Raw genomic sequence first — 19,819 nt, 5'->3', positions numbered from 1 at the left:
AGCAGTTTCCTTTTTCTTCTTGCGCTAGACTCGTGATGTTTTTGTTTTCCAGCACCTTGCTACTTAAAAGTATGATCCAAGGACGAGCAGTACAGGCCTCGCATGGGCTTGTTAGAAATACAGATCCCAGGCCCAGCCTAAACGAGTGCATCTGTGGTTTAATAAACATAAAATCCACAGCTGATTCATATGTGCCTCCACGTGTAAGCTGTACCACTGGTTGAACATGTCTTTAGATTTTCTTCTTAAAATTACATGGCCAGGATGCAAAGGGACACATTTCCATGAAGAAAATTTTTTTGAAATTTTTTCTAACATTTTATTATGAAAATTACAAACATACAGCAAAATTAAAAGAGTTTTATAGTAAGCACCCATATATACTCTACCTAGATTCTGTTATTAACTTTTCAAAACCATTTTCTTTTCTCCTAAATTAACTTCTATCAAGAATCTTAGCTGGCGCTGGGTGTGGTGGCTCACTCCCATATTCCCAACACTTAGGGAGGCCAAGGCAAGTGGATCATTTGAGGTCAGGAGTTCGAGACCAGCCTGGCCAACATAGTGAAACCCTGTCTTTACTAAAAATACAAAAATTAGCTGGGTATGTTACGGGCACCTGTAATCTCAGCTACAGGGAGGCTGAGGCATGAGAATTGCTTGAACCTGGGAGGCAGAGGTTTCAGTGAGCCAAGATTATGCCACTGCACTCCAGCCTGGGTGACAGAATGAGACTCAGTCTCAAAAAAAAAAAAAAAAAAAAAAAAAAGAATGTTAGCTGGATATGGTGGCACATGCTTGTAATTCTGGCTATGTGGGAGGTTGAGGCAAGAGGATCACGTAAGCCAGGAGTTCAAGACTAGCCTAGGCAACGTAGCAAGACCAAAAAAATTTTTAATGTAGAATCATTAGGTTATAGCATGACCGTTACAAATAATCATGCCTTGGTAATAAGGGTCTCACCTCTTCTTCTAGAATTCTCAATGGCACACTGGGAGTTAGCAGTGTTGGGGGGCTGGTCCTGGTCGCACCCAGAACACTGGGCCTCAATATCCTCATCTATATGGTGAGTGGGTTGGCAGAGATTGTCTCTAATGTTACTTCCAATCCTGTAACTATAGGTCCATTGCGAATATTATTATCACTGTTTTTCAGGTGGAGAAACTGATGAACCAGTTAAATATTTGAATAAAAAGGAAAACATCTGTTGGCATGGAAAAGTGATTATTTCCTAAGCTACTGAGTAAAACACAGCTGCACTGGCAGTCTTAACTCTGTTTTCTTGTCAATTTTTGTTCTTTCAGGAAACCTTACAGAAACATGAAGCCCTCAACCATCTGGAACTGAGAAACTTATTCGGGGCCGACTGCGGCTTCTAGAACATCCAGGTGTTCTGCAGATGTGAGAACTCATCCTGTAGTCACCAGATGGAGTCCCAAACAGCTGTAAGGCCTGTGCTGTGGCTTTAAGGCCCTGAATACAGAAGAGTCACTTTCTTAGTGGCTGAAGAGCAGTTGCTGACATTGATGTCTAACTACTGAACACAATCAGTCATTTTACTGACCATAGAAGATCAAGCCAAATTAGGGATTGCAAATTTCCTGATTCTCTTGAATTAGGATTCCTGATGGAGGCTTCATTTCTATAGCCCCCCACATCCCTGTAGCTGTTATCGCTGCCATCACCACCTGCCACCAGCATCTTCTTGCAAACTTCACCCTTGGTCCCCAGGGACTTCCTGCATTGGAAGTGAGTAGGAAGGAAGCTCTCAGAAACGTCTCTAGTGGTGGCTGCCATCGTTCTAGACAATCGGAATCCTGCCTTAACCACCATGGGCTGGCTTTTTCTAAAGGTGTTGTTGGTGGGAGTGAGTTTCTCAGGATTTCTTTATCCTCTTGTGGATTTTTGCTTCAATGGGAAAACAAGAGGCCAGAAGCCGAACTTTGTGATTATTCTGGCCGATGACATTGGGTGGGGTGACCTGGGAGCAAACTGGGCAGAAACAAAGGACACTACCAATCTTGATAAGATGGCTTCGGAGGGCATGAGGTGAGTCTTGAGATGCCAGGACAGACTGTCTGTCTGTGGACGTCTTACTCCTATTCTTGAGAGGGGAAGGGGCCGTGCAAAGCACTTGAAGAGCCATTGATGGACCTGTGCTGATTTAATTAATTCATTAATTAGTTTGGTTTGAAGCCAGCATAGCATCCTGAAGAGATCCAGCCATCTAGCACCCATCCATCTGTCTGATAACATGTATTATGTGTTAGGAGCTAGGAATTCAGAGGTGAATAAGATAGAACATTTTTGCCCTCAAGTTATTCGTTGTCTGGTAGAAGAGACAGGTTAAGAGGAAAGTAAGGAGCTGGGTGTAGTGGCCCATGCCTGTAATCCCAGTGCTTTGGGAGGCTCAGACAGGAGGTTCGCCTGAGCCCGTGATTTGGGGACAAACTTCTACAAAAACTAAAAGCAAATTAGCCAGCTGTGGTGGCACACTCCTGTGGTCCCAGCTACTTGGGAGGCTGAGGTGGGAGGATCACTGGAGCCCAGGAGTTAAGTCTGCAGTGAGCTATGATCATGCCACTGCACTCCAGTCTGGGTGACAGAGAGAGACTCTGTCTCTTAAAAAATAAGTAAATAGACGGGGCGCGGTGGCTCACACCTGTAATCTCAACACTTTGGGACGTCACGGCGGGCGGATCACCTGAGGTCAAGAGTTCGAGACCAGATGGTGATACCTCATCTCTACTAAAAGTACAAAAATTAGCCAGGTGTGGTGGCGGGCACCTGTAATCCCAGCTACTCAGGAGGGTGGGGCAGGAGAATTGCTTGAACTGGGAGGCAGAGGTCGCAGTGAGCCGAGATTATACCACTGCACTCCAGCCTGGGTGACAAGAGCAAGGCTCCATCTCAAAAAAGCAAAAAAAAAAAAAAAAAAAAAAAAAAAAAAAAAAGGAGAAAAGGGTAAATAAATAAGTAAATAAGTAAACAAAGAAAGAGAAATAAGAATTATAAGTAAGTAGCTTCTGAACCCACATTCAGAGTTTTTGGAGAACAGAGGCAAGGGTGTGGAACCCAACCGGGGTTTCAAGGGAGGAGATGGCCTTTCGAGAGCAACGTGGAGCCTGTGAGGCCTGGGAGAGGTGACTCACTTATTTATGAGAGGCGTGGCTTAGGTTTAAGGCACACTGAACTCTAAGGGACCACAAAAGAGGAGCGCCTATGCATCTGATGAGTCGAAGTGTTTAGAAGACAGCTATGCAGATTTTTGTGAAAACGCCCAGCTCCTTTCCCCACTTAGATGGAGAACAAGCATCAGAGCTTTCAGACTTCAGGGTTTTCTTCTTGGGCTAACGTTGGTCTGATTGTCCAGCTGGGATCCTGTCTGCACTGGGCAAAACTCCTCCATGTGGTTCGGGGGGCACCGTTCCAGCTCACTGCTCAGGGTGATGCATGGGGCATCTCCACAGAGCTTTGGCCACTTGCATCCTGAGATACGTGCCCTTGAGGGCCGGTGGTTTCTGTGTCTGGTCTCTCTCACTCAGTTCTTCTTCACCTCCATCAAGGTGAACTTTGTAGAAATACTCTTCTGCTTCCACTCCCTCAAAGGCATTTTTCAGCCCTAAGGATAAACCCCAAACCCCAAACTTGTGTTTGGCTGGGTGGGGTGGCTCACACCTGTAATCCCAGCACTTTGGGAGGCCAGGGTGGGTGCATGACTCAAGTGAGTGAGTCATCACTCGAGTGATGCCAAGGACAGGAGTTCGAAACCAGCCTGGCCAACATGGCGAAACCCCATCTCTACTGAAAATAGAAAAATTAGCCAGGCGTGGTGGCACACGGGAGAATTGCTTGAACCTAGGAGGCAGAGGTTGCAGTGAGCTGAGATTGCACCACCGCACTCAAGCCTAGGCAACAGAGTGAGACTCTGTCTCAAAACAAACAAACAAAACCAGAAAGCCCCCAAACTGGTTTCTGTACCGCCCCTTCTCTCTTGCAGTGGTCTTCAGGTGAGCCCTCCCCTGTGTGGGCCTCATCTGTGTGATGGGTTCATCCTGGACTCTCGACTTCCTCTGTTTAGTTAGTTTCTACTTACTATTTTGGTCTCAGTTGCATGTGAGGGCCTCAGGAAAGCTTTCATGGACGCCTTGGGAGTTCTGTCACGGTCCTTGATGCTTTCTGTGGTGGCTGCTCAATCATCTGACCACTACGTTGGGTTGAACAGCATCCTCCTAAAATTCATGTCCATCCAGAACCTCAGAACACGACCTTATCTGAAGATAGGGTCTTTGCAGATGTTACTGGTTAAGGATCTCGATGATCTCAGAATCGACTTAGGGTGGGTACTAAATCCAGTGACGTTTTCTTATAAGGAGAGGAGAAGACACAGAGAGATGGTGAGGTGAAGATGTTGGCGGAGGAGATTCAAACCATGCCTCTGCAAGCCAAGAATACCAAGGACCACAGGCAACCACCAGAACCAGGAGAGAGGCATGGAACAGATTCTCTCTCAGAGCCTCCATGAGGAACCAGCTGGGCTGACATCTTGATTTCAGACTTTTAGCCTTCTGTCCTGTATTTATGTATTTTTTAGTCAGAGTCTTGCTCCATTACCCAAGTTGGAGTGCAGTGGTGTGATCTTGGCTCACTGCAACCTCTATCTCTCGGGTTCAAGTGATTCTCCAGCCTTAGCGTCCCGAGTAGCTGGGATTACAGGCATCTGCCACCATGCCTGGCTAATTTTTGGAGAGATGGGGTTTCACCATGTTGGTCAGGCTGGTCTCGAGCTCCTGACCTCAAGTGATCCCGCCTTGGCCTCCCAAAGTGCTGGGATTGCAGGCGTGAGCCACTGCGCCCGGCCTGGCCTCTTGTTTCAAGCCACCTACCTTGTGGTAATTTGTTATGGCAGCCCCAGAAAACTTACACACCTCCCTCCCAGCTCTTGTCTTCAGGAAGAAAAATGCCTCATCTATTCTTTCCCGTTTATATTCCTAGCATGTAGCACAGTGCCTAGTACGTAGTGGACAATTAAGTATTTGTTCATCAATAAATGGGCTCTAGGAGCTCAAGATGCCCTGGAATCTCACCCCAAATTTTGCAGGTAGGAATATTTTTCTGGGGAGAGAGTTCATCCATCCGTTAGCATTTGCCAGATTCTCAAAAGGGCCTGGCTTGCCAAACGCTTAGGAACTTCTGTTTTAGCGTCTAGCAGGTTAGTGGGGAATTACTAGTCCCGTGATTTAAGCTGAGATGTGCGAGGCCTACCCATTTTCTTTGGTTTTATCATGTTCTGTCCCTACTGTCATACTCTCATCTTGAGCAGAAAGGGTGACTCGCGGGAGTCAGATGCCAAATGTGGCTCGCCAGGCTCTCCTTCTCCCCGCCCCCTTATGAAAGTGTTTCTCTCCATCCGAGCCTTGTGACAGTGGCCAGGTGGATGGCTCTCTGGCCCGAGGTCAACGGCTTTTCATTCTTCTTTGTTGACAGGAAAGCCGGGCTTCCTGTGAGGCCACGAACTGATTCATCGCTGGTTTCTCCCACTGCCTAGTCACGGCCAGCGGGGAACTGTAACTTTCAAATACAAACTCTTATTGCCCAACAGGGTCTGGGGTGACTGGCTGGGACTGCACGCTCAAGTCACCACCCCTGGTTCTATTGTCTCCTTTTTATCCATGCATGAATTTCCTAGGGCTGCTGGAACAAATTACTCCAAACTGGGCAGCTTAAAACATTGCTTCGTTCACGGTTCAGAGAGTCAGAAGTACAGAAGTGCAGGTTACGCTGAAGGCTCTGACAGCCTCTGTTCCTCGCCTCTCTCCTGGATGCTGGTGCCTGCAGGAATCCTTGGCTTTCTGGGCTTGTAGACTCCTGTCTCTGCCTTGGTTGCTACATGGAGTTCTTTCATGCCTGTGCCCAGACTTCCCTCCTCCAATAAAAATACCAGTCATTGGATGTAAGGCCCACTCTACTCCAGTATGACCTTATCTTAAATTGATGACATCTTCGAAGACTCTGTTTTCAAATAAGGTCACATCACAGGTTCTGGATTGTTAAGAAATTTGAGGGGAACACTATTTAGTCTGGTGCAATTAGCCGTATTACATCTCTATGACCTCTCTCTCTCTGTTTTTTTTCGAGACACAGTTTCATTCTGTTGTCCAGGCTGAAGTGCAGTCGCGCAATCTTGGCTCACTGCAACCAACCTCTGCCTCCTGGGTTCAAGCGATTCTCCTGCCCCAGCCTCCTGAATAGCTGGGATTACAGGTGTCCGCCACCACACCTGGCTGATTTTTGTATTCTTTGTAGAGATGGAGTTTCGCCATGTTGGCGAGGCTGGTCTTGAATTCCTGACCTCAAGTGATTCACCCGCCTCAGCCTCCCAAAGTGCTGGGATTACAAGCGTGAACCACCACACCCGGCCTATGTATCTCTTTTTCCCCTGCTTTTAACGCAGTCTGTTTTGTGTAGGTGGTCAGTCCATATCTGCTGCACTGAAGACTAAATGTCATGCTTAAGAAGGCAGGAGCCAGACAGCTTGAGCTCAATCAGATTCCAGCTCTGCCACTTCCTATTTATGACCCGGGCAAGCTGCATTGTCCCTTGGAGTTTTCCTTTCCTCTTCTGTAGGTGGGGATAATGATAGCCCTCTACCCCACAGGATGTTGTGGGGGTTAAATTAAGTAATCCGTAAGCCAGGTGTGGTGGCACACATCTGTGGTCCCAGCTACTCCAGATGCTGAGGCAGGTGGATCCCTTGATGCCAGGAGTTCCAGGCTGCAGTGAGCTATGATCATGCCATTGTACTACAGCCTGGGCAGCAGAGTGACACCCTGTCTTGTAAAAAATAAAAAATTAAGTAATCTATATAAGTAGTTAGCATAGAGCCTAGCATACAATAGATAGGGTGTGTTAGCTAGGTTATTTCTGTTATTGTTATTAGAAATGTTCATATGTAATGTTAGCGTGAATTGACTAATCTGCATGATAAAAGATCCAATGACAAAACTTGGAAGGACGAGGTGGAGTTCCAGTGACAAATTCCTGTTAATCCCTGTGCTGGCCGTGCCTAGGGACCAACACCTTTATTTGAATCAACACAACAGCTGCAATAATAATGAACCCTTACCAAGTGCTTGCAAGGTGCCAGGCTCTAGGCATCACCCCGATCTTCGTACTACCCTTCCTTTCTCTCTCTCTCTCTTTTTCTTTTTTTCCTTTTTTTTCATTACCTCCAGTAATGGCTATAAGCAACACCCTACCTTTCTCTTATATCACAGATGAGGAAGTTGAAGTTAAGTAACACACCCAGAGTTGGTAAGTGGCCAAGCCAACGTTCAAGCTCAGATTTCCTCATTCTAGAGCCTTATTCCTTCAGGGCTGGGCAGAATTGGGGAATTAGCAAAAATAATCCATCGAAGTTTGGGCCAGCTTTGCCACTTGGGTGTCAAAGAGGAGGAGGCCAGGCATGGTGGTTCACACCTGTAATTCCAGTTCTTTGGGAGACCGTGGCAGAAGGATTGCTTGAGCTCAGGAGTTCAAGAGCAGCCTGGGCAACATAGCAAGAATCACCTCTACAAAAAAACAAGAAATTAGCTGGTTGTGGTGGTGTGGTCCTACCTACTTCAGAGGCTGAGTCAGGAGGATCACTTGAGCACAGAAGGTTGAGGCCACAGTGACCTATGATTGCATCACTGCACTCCACCGTGGGTGACAAAGTGAAGCCCTGTCTCAAAAAAAAAAAAAAAAAAAAAGAGATTGGAATCTCATCATTTTTTTCTCCCTTTGGTGCTAATGAAGGATTTTTTTTTTTGAGACAGAGTTTTGCTCTTGTTGGCTAGGCTGGAGCACATGGTGTGATCCCAGCTCACTGCAATCTCTGCCTCTCAGGTTCAAGTGATTCTGGCGCCTCAGCCTCCCAAGTAGCTGGGATTACATGCATGTAGGCATGCGCCACCATGCCTGGCTAATTTTGTATTTTTAGTAGAGACAGGGTTTCTCTATGTTGATCAGGCTGGTCTTGAACTCCTCACCTCAGATGATCTGCCCGCCTTAGCCTCCCAAAGTGCTGGGATTACAGGCATGAGCCATTGTGCCTGGCCTAATGAAAGATTTTTGTGCTGTCCAAGCATAACAGTCAACCTGAGAAACGGGATTTTATTTTATTTTATTTTTTGAGATGAAGTCTTGCTCTTATCTCCCTGGCTGGAGTGCAGTGGCGCGATCTCGGCTCACTGCAACCTCCACTTTCTGGGTTCCAGTGATTCTCCTGCCTCAGCCTCTCCGGTAGCGGGGATTACAAGTGTGCACCACCATGCCTGGGTAATTTTTGTATTTTTAATACAGACAGCATTTCACCATGTTGGCCAGGTTGGTCTCGAACTCCTGACTTCAGGTGATCCACCCGCTTTGGCCTCCCAAAGTACTGGGATTACAGGCGTGACCCACTGTGCCAGGCCAGAAATGGGATTTAGATGTCAGTTATCAAAATGGTTGATGTGACCTTTGTTCAGGAGGCTCACCCGGCTAGGGATTTGTGATGGCTGCAGTTGTAGATGCCTGAGAGCTTATCCCGCCTACTCCATCTTCATCTCCAACCCTCTCATGTTCCTCACATTGCACTTGTTTCTGTTCCTTGGACGTATGCTTTTCCCTGCCTCAGAGCCTTTGCACTGGCTGTTGCCCCGATTGGCGAGCTCTCTCCTCCACCTTCAAGCATCTGATCCCTTCTCCTCCTTCTGGCCTTCACTCAGATACCATGTTCTCAGAGAGACCTTTCCTGACCATTCTTTCCAACATTGCCTTCCTTCCCCATGCACGTCTCCTACTTGCTCCCCTGTTCTGTTTCTGTGACCTCTATTGAAATGATCTTGTTTATTTCTTTATTGCCTCTCTCTCCCATTGGAATATCACCTTTTTACACGAGTGACCTTATCTGTCTTACTTATGTCTTCAGTGGCTAAAACAATGCCTGGTACGTGGTAGGTGCTGAAACAATAATTGTTCAAGTAGTTGGACTCCTGGATCTAAAGTTCTGGGCATGAACACATGGGTTAACACGAGCATGAGAGCTGGAACCTGACTGCCTGGGTCTGTTACTTGCTAGCTCTGGGACACTGGGCTAGCTATTAAACCTTGCTGGGCCTCAGTTTGTTCATCTCTGCAATGGGAAAATAATGGCACCTACATCACAGGCTGTTGTGAGAAGGAAACAAGTTAAGTCACGTAAGGCAGGAAAGAGTCCCTGGCACGTATTGGTGCTAGCTCTTATGATCCCCTGTGACACCAGCCCTGCTGCCCTGTTCGTCACATTTCCTCCTCTGGCTGGAGGGTCAGGACTATTTTCTCAGCTTCTGTTCCAAAAGCACCTTGCTCTATGCCAGACCCTCACCCTTCCCCAGGCTGACCTATAAGACTCATCTGTCTCTTAGAACCTGCTTGTTTCTTCTCCTTCCTACACCAAATCCCCAAGTCAACACTTAAAGGTCCCAGTAACATTTCCCTTTTATTTTGTGGCCAGCGCACACTGTTTTATTTTTTTTTAATCTTTCCACATTGAATTCCTACAGACACTATTTGTTTTCTATTTGTTTTTAACCTGGCTATAGGAGATGCGATTTGCCTATTTTGTGCACAGAAAAGGCACCATCCATACCACAATTGTGATGTCATTATTTGTTAAAGGAAAAAAAAAGGAATCCTTAGGGGAAGAGAAGCGGAATCTTCCAGTGCCTTCGTATTTTGGTGTCCCTTTTCAGACTTCTAAACTCCATTTACATGGAGATAAAATAGGGATGGTGGCCTAAAACCCCACAGCCTTAAGCCCATTTACAGTAGACTAGGTCGAAGAGCATTCATGTCACCATATCCTATAGGGAGAAACCGAGAGAGGTGACATGTTTTTACTATTACAGTCAGCTCTCCGCCATATGGGGTAGATTGTCTGCTTTGTGAGTTTGCTAGTTTAGAGACTGAGTACATAAAAATAATGATGAACATTTTTTTTATCTGTATGTCAAAAATCCAAAGCTACTGCAAATCAGCAAACATCTCTTTATCAGAGGGCATTGTTGTTTGGGGCTCCCCAGTGTTCAGTGGTTGCTCCTGTACCCACCGCAAGGCCCCAGGTTCCCCTGCACATGTCCGTAGATTAAGCCGCCAACTTATTTTGCCTTTGACCTCGTGGGATGTCATTTTGCCAATGTCCTGTGCAGATCTGAGCTGGGCTGTGCTGTTGAACACTTGCCAGTTTAAAAATGATAAGATAGCCAGAAGATAATTGAAATGAAATTTAAGTGAAAATGTCAGGGACTTTGTAATCAACTAAAACTTAACAATTTTAAGCAATTGGCCAGGTGTGGTGGCCCATGTCTGTAATCCCAGCACTTTGGGAGGCCAAGGCGGAGGATCACTCGAGGTCAGGAGTTTAAGACCAGCCTGACCAACATAGTGAAACCCCATCTCTACTAAAAGTACAAAAATTAGCTGAGTATGGTGATGGGCGTTTGTGATCCCAGCTACTCGGGAGGCTGAGGCAGGAGAATCTCTTGAACCCAGAAGGTGGAGGGTTTAGTGAGCCAAGATCATGCCATTGCACTCCAGCCTGGGCGACAAGAGCAAAACTCTATCTCAGAAACAAAAAGAAAGAAATTTAAGCAATTAAAATGGGAGATGAAAAGCAACTTGCATTACAATAGGGGATAGAGGGATGAATTGCTCATGCTTTAAAAAACAGAAGAGGACAAACACATTCTGTTGGTGCCTTTTCCAGCTCTTCACGCACTCTGAAAATATTTAAGACACTCTGAGAGCCCAGTGAATAAGCCTGATGATACAACGCTAGTTTGGTTCTTGCTGCCAGCACATCTCACACCCAGGGAAAGCCAATGCTGGTTTCACCTGTGATGTATAAGTGAGATTATTTCTTGAAAATTCTCAGACTGGGGAAGTACCTTGCATATGACTCCTGGCTAGGTGGCTGGATTCAGGCAATAGCCTAGGATATCTGAATGGGGATTTGAGCTCCTGGGCAGTAATGACTCACAGATCTTTTGGGAGAGAGAAGGAGAACGCCCAGTGATCATAAGAGAGAGAGGTGGTCACAGCCAGCGAAGCCCAGATACTTTGCACTTGCTTGAACTGTCTGCCAGGCTGGCTCAGAAGTGCAGATGACCGCACACTGTAATCATGTTTACTTATGTATGTTGATTTACAGTACGTTAACATTGCACCTTGATCTTGTTTCTTCCCTGCTTTCCTCCTTCTCTCCCCCTTGTTTAATTTTGAGTCAAGTCTCTGTTGCTGCTGCTGCTGCTAGGAGTTACAGGCAGCGGCTTAGCTAGGAATCAAAGATCAATATTCGCTACGGGAAGGTCAGGGGCTCCCAGGGACTTGAGGCTGTTTCTAAAACGGGCCTCGGTGAGCAATGAATTGAGCTGTCAATTTAGTTGACCACTTGGTTTGATTTGTGTTCTCAGAATTGGCTTTTTGCAAGAGTTCATGCACCCTGCTACCTCTCAGACCTCTTTTTCTCAGCCACCCTGCTGCCTTGGGGATTTGGCAGTAACCTAATGGAAGATGTGAACCAGGTCGGCAGTCACACCGCAGGGGCTTGTGATGAGATCTTGATGTCTGGTGGACAGTATGGGGACGAGGGCAAAAAGGACGTTCTAAACAAGACCAATATTCTAAACGAGGACCCTTCCTCTCTCCTGTAGCTCCTTTTCGGCTCTATTCCTACCCCTGACACAGTAACTCAGATTTGGGGTTGGGAGAACCTTCACTGGGGAGAAATCCTGTATCCCATGACCTTTACCATTACCCTAAGATGCCTGCTTTGGGAGGTCCCATCCTGACTTTTCTTTGTAAGCTCTTGGCATCGTGGGACAGGTGACTTTATATTTTTGTACTTGGGTAAATAGGTCAAATAGACATCAAAATCATGTCAGGCCCACCTTTCAACTGGGGCCAGGTAAGTGCTGAACAAAAGGGACCACAGGTTTTTACCTCTTGGCTCTGTTTAATAGATGGGGACAGGCAGGAACACAATGACCTAGATGGTAGCCAATCTTAGAGAGAAGCAAAGGAACTGAAATATTAACCAGTGGGGCCTTGGTGCCAGCCTGCTTAACCAACTGCAAGTTCAAAGTAGCCTGTCCAGTCACTATTAATAGTTCCTCTTTTAAGCCTCCCAAAGACAGTCATTCAACAATGAATCTCTACGAAGAGCAGGTCATGAGACAGATGCTGGGAGACCCTAGCCAGCCCTGCCCTTGAGGGATCGATGGCCTGATGGCAAACAAAGACAAGAAAACCAGCCTGTAGGATGCAGGAAGGTAGTGTGCTGTGAGATTGGAAACCCCAGGTGTATCTCCTGCTCCTATGCTTTTATAATATGAGATGGATATGTCTGAATTGACAGCTTAGGGGATGGAGCTAGCATATCACTTAGAGATTGGTCTCAGTCAAGAAAGGGAAAAGCCCATTGCAGGGCTTTTTACCTTTTAGGTGATAAAGCTTGCAGTGAGGAATCCTGTTAAAGACAGTGCCATGGGGGCTACAGGAAGAGAAAGTTCATTTCTCTAGAGCAAAGTCAAGAGGTCATCAATAAAGGTTATTTGTTAGGACTTGAATGCTGAGACTTAAAATGAAGAAGAGGAGCGTGTTGTAGGCAGAAGGGAAGGTAACAGCAAAGACCCAGACCTGATTCCAGGGCCTCCCTGGGGCACTGTCCCAGGTACTGGGAACGCAGCTGTGATCCAGACAGCCAAAAGCCCTCACTCTCCAGGGGGTGTTGCATTTTAGCAATTGAGTATGGCTGGGCCAGGTGCATGAGGCTGGATGGAGGGACTGGACATCTGGTACAGCGTGTCATGTACATGTTTACAAGATTCGACTTAATCCTGCAGGCTGTGGGGACCCTGAATGACTGAAGTCATCAATCTGCATTTGAGATGGAATGTTCCAGCTTACCAGGATGGCCCACATGAGTGGCTGGAAGGGCAAGGGTCACTTTGCGGGGATCTTCAGATGGCCCGACTCAGAATTGTGGCAATGGAGAGGGATGTCAGATTCAGGAGGCATGTAGATGCCTGTATGTCTGTTGCATTGTCATATACCTTGTGTGTGTGCTTCCTTGAATGTGAATGTGCGTGTATGTACAAGGTTGTGAAAAGGAAAGGAGAAATTTACCAAGGACCATGACCAAGCTCAGCTGCCAGGAATCCTCTCTGGAAAAGAACAAGAGGCTGGATGTGGTGACATGTGGCGGCTACTTGGGAGGCCACCCTGGAGGCTGAGACAGGATACTTGAGTCTGGGAATTTGAGGCTGCAGTGCACTATCATTGCTTCTGTAAATAGTCACTGCACTCCAACCTGGGCAACATAGCAAGACCCCATCTCAAGGAAAAGAGGAAGAAACCAGAAGAACAAGAGTGTAAATGGATGAATGAATGAATGAGTCAACAAAAGGCACCAAGTTCACTATTTGTTGCCACATTTGCTTGTAGCTTACAAAGGGCCTGCGTATCCATTAGCTCAATAATCTGGCTTACAACCTTCTGGGGAATAAGTCTGCTGTGTTCTCACTTAACAGAAGGCAATGTGGAGTCTGAGCTGCACTGGTTTTCTAAGTTGTAATTCAGCCACTTTCCAGTTCCCATCTCCCAACCCTGTCCCCCTACACACAAAGGCCACAGCAAAAGATTTTCAAAACCTATTTTCACGTCCATGCCTTTAAATTATGAATGGAGCAAGGGCAGTTTTTATTCTAGTCACATAGCAAAGTAGAGAGTTGCCACAGAATGCCTCATCATCTACTTTAAATTCCTTGCAAATGAAGGCTGGACACGCTTAACTTTGCGACGTTATGTCTCTCCAGGGCTTTTGTGGCAGCCTTTCCAGTGCTAGCGTTCCCTGGTTCTAATACACGTAATTTATGCAATGGCAAGTTGCTTTGGTTTCTGTCTGGCTGTGTCTTAATTTGCGTTGATTTTCTTGTTAACAGGCTGCGGTAATGTCTGGCTCTGTATTTCCAGCTTTGCTTTACAACGTATTTTCAGACTTTAATTAGGACCCCTGATGGTGAACTGGCCTGAGCCTGCCCAGATAGACTTGGGAGAAAAGAAAGCTTTCCAAATAACAAGGTCATTTTATTGCTTATTAATTAGTCCAACCAAAGGGAGACAGTGGCCAGGAGAGGGGAAAGAGGTGACGTGCAGGCCAGTTCATAAAGCTGCATTTTTAGTGGTGGGTACAGCCTCGCCAAAGAATTGCAAATAAAGGAAATGAGATTGTTTCTGAGAGTTAAGCTATGAACTTTAACACGCCGTGAGGAAGGAATTAAGCCCTGAAAGCATCCGCTTAAGTGATTACGTGAAAAATGAACTGACATGTTTTTTCCAGTCAAACCACCTGAGTTCCTCCAAGTTGTGTTTGTTTGTTCACCAGATATTGCTGGGGCGGCCCTGCCCCACCAAGGTGCCGTGCCTGTGGCTAGAGTTACAACTCTAAGCTCCATCTCATGAAACCTACACTAGGCAAGGGAACTCAAAGCTGCATGCTGCTGTAGAAAATGTATGGTAGCTGTTCCCAAGATGAGGATGTTAACAGGTCCAAGGGGAGATTGCGTTTAGGGCCATTGTTAAAATTGGGCAAGCAGGGATAACATTCACGCAGTGTATTTTTGGCAGTGGCCAGCCGTATTTGTCAGGTTGGGCTGCTGTAACAAATACAACAGACTGTATGGCTTAAACAGTAAATGTTTATTTCTCACAGTTCTGGAGGCTGGAAGTCCAGCATCAGGGTACTAGCATGGTCAGGTTTTGGTGAGGGCTCTCTTCCTGGCTTGCAGACAGCCTCCTTCTTGCTGCATTCTCACAAGAAGAATACAGTTCAAGGCTAGCCTGGGCAAGACAACAAGACCCCATCTCTACCATAATAAAAATAATAGTAATAATAATAAATTGGTGAATCAGAGAGGGCTCTCTCTTTCTGTCTCTGTCTCTCTGATGTTATCATCCTAATTACTGGAAGACATGGATGGTGTGGGATGAGAACTGATTTCATTTTTACTTTTTGGAGTGAACAGATTTCTAATGAGCATCTACTTAGTGCCATATCTTATCAATGTGATTTATAAATTCTCTCATTTGATCCTTGCAGGGATTTTATAAGATTAGCATTATTATCCTCACTTACATATGAGTAAAATGAAGCTCAGATAGTTTGAGTCACTGGCAGACTCTAATTTATAAATCCTCAGTCTTGGAAGTCAATGAAAACCAAGAAAAAGACTCAAATTAACTTGACATTACTCCGAAGCCACAGACATACTTAATGAGAGAGACAAAGGACTGTCTTATGAATTAATGAATTATTATTATTGTAAAGATGGGGTCTTGCTATGTAGCTCAGGCTGATTTTGAACTCCTGGGCTCAAGCAATCCTTCCACTTCAGCTTCCCCAAATGCTTGGATTATACGTATGAGCCACCACGCCTAGCCAAGCCCTCTTTTTCCAGATGCACTCATCTCATCATGGAAGCTGTCCCCTCATTACCTTATCTGAATCTAATTACCACCTAAAGGGCATGTGTCCACATACCGACACTCTGGGGGTTAGGGTTTCTACATACAAATTTTGGAGGGACACAAACAAGAGTCTTTGAGGATCCCAGACCCGCTATCCAAGGTCAATCCACAGGCTGGGCACGGTGGCTCACACCTGTAATCACAGCACTTTGGGAGGCTGAGGCAGGTGGATCACCCGAGGTCAGGAGTTTGAGACCAGCCTGGCCAACATGGCAAAACCCCGTCTCTACTAAAAATACTGAAACTAGCCAGGTGTGGTGGCAGGCACCTGTAATCCCAGCTACTTGGGAGGCTGAGGCAGGAAAATCACTTGAAACCAGGAGGTGGAGGTTGTAGTGAGCCGAGATCACGCCACTGCACTCCAGCCTGGGTAACAGAGCAAAACTCTGTCTCAAAAAAGAAAAAAAAAAAAAGGTTAATCCACAGTGGAGAAAAGGCCCTTAAGCTTCACAAAGTAGAGGTCTTTTTTGATGATCCATTTGAATTCTCTTAGCATTAATGCAGTCCAAACTCACTAAGGCAAACTTCAGATTCTGGTTTCCTGTGTAGCTTGTGCACAGGAAGAAAACATGTTGACCACACTGACACTCTGGTTCCTGTGCCCATCCTTGGAAGTCAGGTGGGTCAAGGGCATTCCTACATCTTTCTTGGGCTCACGTGGTTTGTGTGGATGTGAGTCAGGCTCTTGGGGCTGGCAGCACCAAGTGTGAGTCTTGGGACCTTCCCAGTCAAAGATTGGCTCCTGTAACACGATGACCTAGTTAACATGATGCCTCCTGCAGACCGGCCCAGCTCCAGCCAGCCTTCCCTCGTGTGGCTGTAGTGGAAAGAGCATAGGAATTTGGGTCAGAAAGGTTTGGGTTCAAATTCTGGCTCTGCCATTTCCTAACTGTAGGGGCCTGCAGTCTTCAATATGGCACAATGGTGAGACAGGCCTTGGTGTAAGATGCATTGAGCTCATACCAGCTAAGTAGCCTTGGAAAGCTATTTAATCTCTCTGCCTCAGCTTCCTTCTCTGAAGAATGGGAATTTAGATGCCTGTTTTACAGAGTGTTTTAAAAGTTAGACATCATATGTGTAACATGATTAGAGGTGTAGCCACTTGGTAAGTGGTAGACATTTTTTGTTACTGTAAGACAAATAATGCTAATGCCTATTTATACCTTAGGTCTCAGCTTACACATAACTTGTTTTGATAAATGCTTTCCCAACACATAGGTATACATGCTTGGAACATTTCAGAACATCCTGTGCTTAATGTTTTCCAAATTCTCTTACATAATAAAATTATCCAGCTCCCTCACTGACCGGTGAGCAGATTGAGGGCTGGGATTTTTTTGTTCATTGGTATATCCTGGATCACCTACAGCAGGAGTTCCCAACCCCCAGGCCACTGGTATTGGTCCATGGCTTGTTAGGAACCGGGCCGTACAGCAGGAGGTGAGCAGCAGGTGAGTGAAACTTCACCTGTATTTACAGCCACTCCTCATCGCTCGCATTACTGTCAGCTCCGCCTCCTGTCAGATCGACAGCAGCATTAGATTCTCACAGGAGCTCATGCCCTATTGTGAACTGCACATGCGAGGGATCTAGGTTGCACACTCCTTATGAGAATCTAATGTCTGATGATCTGTCACTGTCTCCCATCACCCACAGATGGGACCATCTAGTTGCAAGAAAACAAGCTCAGAGCTCCCACTGATTCTACATTATGGTGAGTAGTGTAATTATTTCATTACATATTACAATAATAATAGAAATAAAGTGCACAATAAATGTAATGCATTTGAATCATCCTGAAACCATCCTCTGCAACCCTGTCTGTGGAAAAGTTGTCTTCCATGAAACTGGTCCCTGGTGCCAGAAAGGTAGGGGATAGCTGACCTGCAGTATAATAGCCAGGATTCTCTGGTTGTAAGTGACAGAGACCCAACTTAATCAGCCTAAGCACAAAAGAGGCACAGGTTTGGCTCGTGACCTAAGCCCCTGAGAGCCTCTGTTTTTCCTCTGTGCTTCTGAGCCAGTTGGCCCATTCTTCCAAGTTCCTCCATGTGGCAGTCAAGGAAGCCTTATCTCTCTGAGATTGCTTGCTAATAGCTTGAGATTCCATAGGGGGAAAAAGCTGTTTCCCATTCTCTGGTTCAGAAAGTTCCAAGTATGAATTCACAATATCCCTGCTTGGCTCATGGGCCATGGGCCAGTTTGCTGAGGACAGAGGGTTGTGGTAGGGTGATTAGATGCAGTGGAGTCCTGGACACACATTGGGGTGGGTTGTTGTGCATCAGGGAACAGGCATCAGCAGCCCCATGAGTCATGTGGAAGGCGTGGCTGGAGAAAGGGTGGATGCTCCACAGTCAGACACAACTGATGGCAGTAATAGCGCTCAGACAACAGGTGGATGTCTACATTAGACATGAAAAGGCTGTGAGACAGTTTCACGTGCTTCTGAAGTCAAAGTCAAGGCTTAGCCTCCCGGAAGGTAAGGAAACACTTTGTGACAATAGTAGGTTCTGAAGGAAAGGTAGGAGTTTGAAAGGGCAAGAAGACAGTAGTGTATTCTTTAGCAGAGATACAACAGCGTTAACGTGTTGAGTTGGAGAGTTGGGTGGGGCATGAGAAAGGGAGGGATTCTAGATGTTCCAGGAAAAAGAATCCTGTTGAGCTGGACCCTAGGGACACACAGGGAGGTGTACTCATTTCTGAGGCCTGCTGTAACACAGGACCACAAATTGAGTAGCTTACAACCACCAAAATGTATTATCTTATAGTGCTGGAGGCTAGAAGTTCAAGATTAAGGTGTTGGCAGAGCCACATTCCCTCCAAAGTGCGAGGAGAAGTTCCTTCCTTTCCTATTTCAGCTTTTGGGAGCCTGAGGCCTTTCTTGATGTGCTGGCATCAATTTCGTCTCTGCCTCTGTCTTCACATTGGCCGTCTTCCCTCTGGGAGTCTCTTTGTCATCACAGCATTCTCTTCTCTGTATCTCTGTTCTTCTGAAATAAGCACAAAAGTTACATTGGATCAAGACCCACTCTACTTCAGTATGATTTCATCTTAACTTAAAATTACTCTGCAATGACCCTGTTTCTAAACGAGTTCACATTCTAAAGTACTAGGGGTCAGGACTTCAACAAATCTTTTGGGGGGATGCAGTCTGACCCATGGCAGGCAGCCATAGCTCAGAGCCTGAATAGGTAGGTTGAGCCAGAGCATAATGGATTATGGAGGCTGAGACTTGGGGCTGCAAAATGGCATGACCAATCAGCATGCTAGCATGGGTTAGAGGAAGTGCTTCTGGTGAGGGACAACCACCATTTTGATCTTGGGTGGTGTCATTGGGAATGAGGAGGATCTGAAGGATGCAGGAAGTGGCAGAAAGATTTGAAGATAAAGCCTCAGTCTCCACTGCCTCAGTGGCATTGCTTGACTGGGAGGGGGTGGACACAAGCTTTTGGAGGGAGAATGCGGAGCTTGGTTCCGTGTATGTTGAGTGTGAGTTGACATGTGACATATGTGTGGCAGTGAACATGATGCCAGGATAGCACCAGCAGCAGCCAACTGACACTCACCCCTGGAGCTCCATCCACTCACAACCTGCTTGCTAACTGCCCCTTCCCACACTGAAATGTTCTCTTTCTCCCCATTTAGCTGGTGATGGCAGTAATCATGTTACCTGCCATGGTGTTGGAAACAGATGCTCAGTGCTGCAAAGAAAAGTCAGCCCTGAGACAAAGGCTCTCTCAGCAAGGCAATCTTTACTTCCTGCAGAAAGGGTACCCTTGCCAGCAGTCTTGCCATGAGAGTATAACACACAAAGGAAAAGTGGGACGTGTTTATTCCTTATGCATTTGGGGTGGTCCTTACTGCTGTATCTAATCTCTGTTGGTTGGAGCCAGACCTCACAATCTAAAACTGAACCTGGTTGGCTGATAACTTAAAACTTTCTTGAACAGGTAAAGGCAATGGAGAAGTCCAAATAAGGAAGGGTCAGGAAGTTCCTTGCGAAAGGACTTAGAAAAATAATAACATAAATATCTTGGTTAAAGTACAAGGACATAGAATGTACTACGTGCCTGTGAGCATGTCTAACATAGGATAGGCCTTTACAAAGAGTTATTAGCAAAAAGCAAGAAGGTTTTGAAGAAAATCTTTCAAACAAACTATTATTATTAAATAATAATCATAATTATTATTTAGTAATTATGATTTATTCTTTAACAAGAAAGGAAACTGA

At 46.0% G+C, this 19,819-nt stretch overlaps 1 protein-coding gene across 9 annotated transcripts in view; it reads left to right on the top strand.

The window, feature by feature from the left end:
* Positions 1–19,819, top strand: part of ARSG (arylsulfatase G) — a 146,565-nt gene that overhangs the window by 44,292 nt on the left and 82,454 nt on the right. For all 9 annotated transcript variants that reach the window (XM_032241904.1, XM_032241905.1, XM_032241907.1 and 6 more), the window contains exon 2: positions 1,305–2,049. In XM_032241904.1, the coding sequence (XP_032097795.1) occupies positions 1,832–2,049 (218 nt within the window). In that variant the 5' untranslated portion in view covers positions 1,305–1,831. The remainder of the gene's footprint in view (positions 1–1,304; positions 2,050–19,819) is intronic.

Source organism: Sapajus apella, unplaced genomic scaffold (assembly GCF_009761245.1).
Source record: "Sapajus apella isolate SASKATOON/1434 unplaced genomic scaffold, GSC_monkey_1.0 scaffold48, whole genome shotgun sequence".
NCBI classification, from domain to species: domain Eukaryota; kingdom Metazoa; phylum Chordata; class Mammalia; order Primates; family Cebidae; genus Sapajus; species Sapajus apella.
Note: the sequence above shows the minus strand (reverse complement) of the source record. Positions and strands in the feature narration are given on the sequence as shown.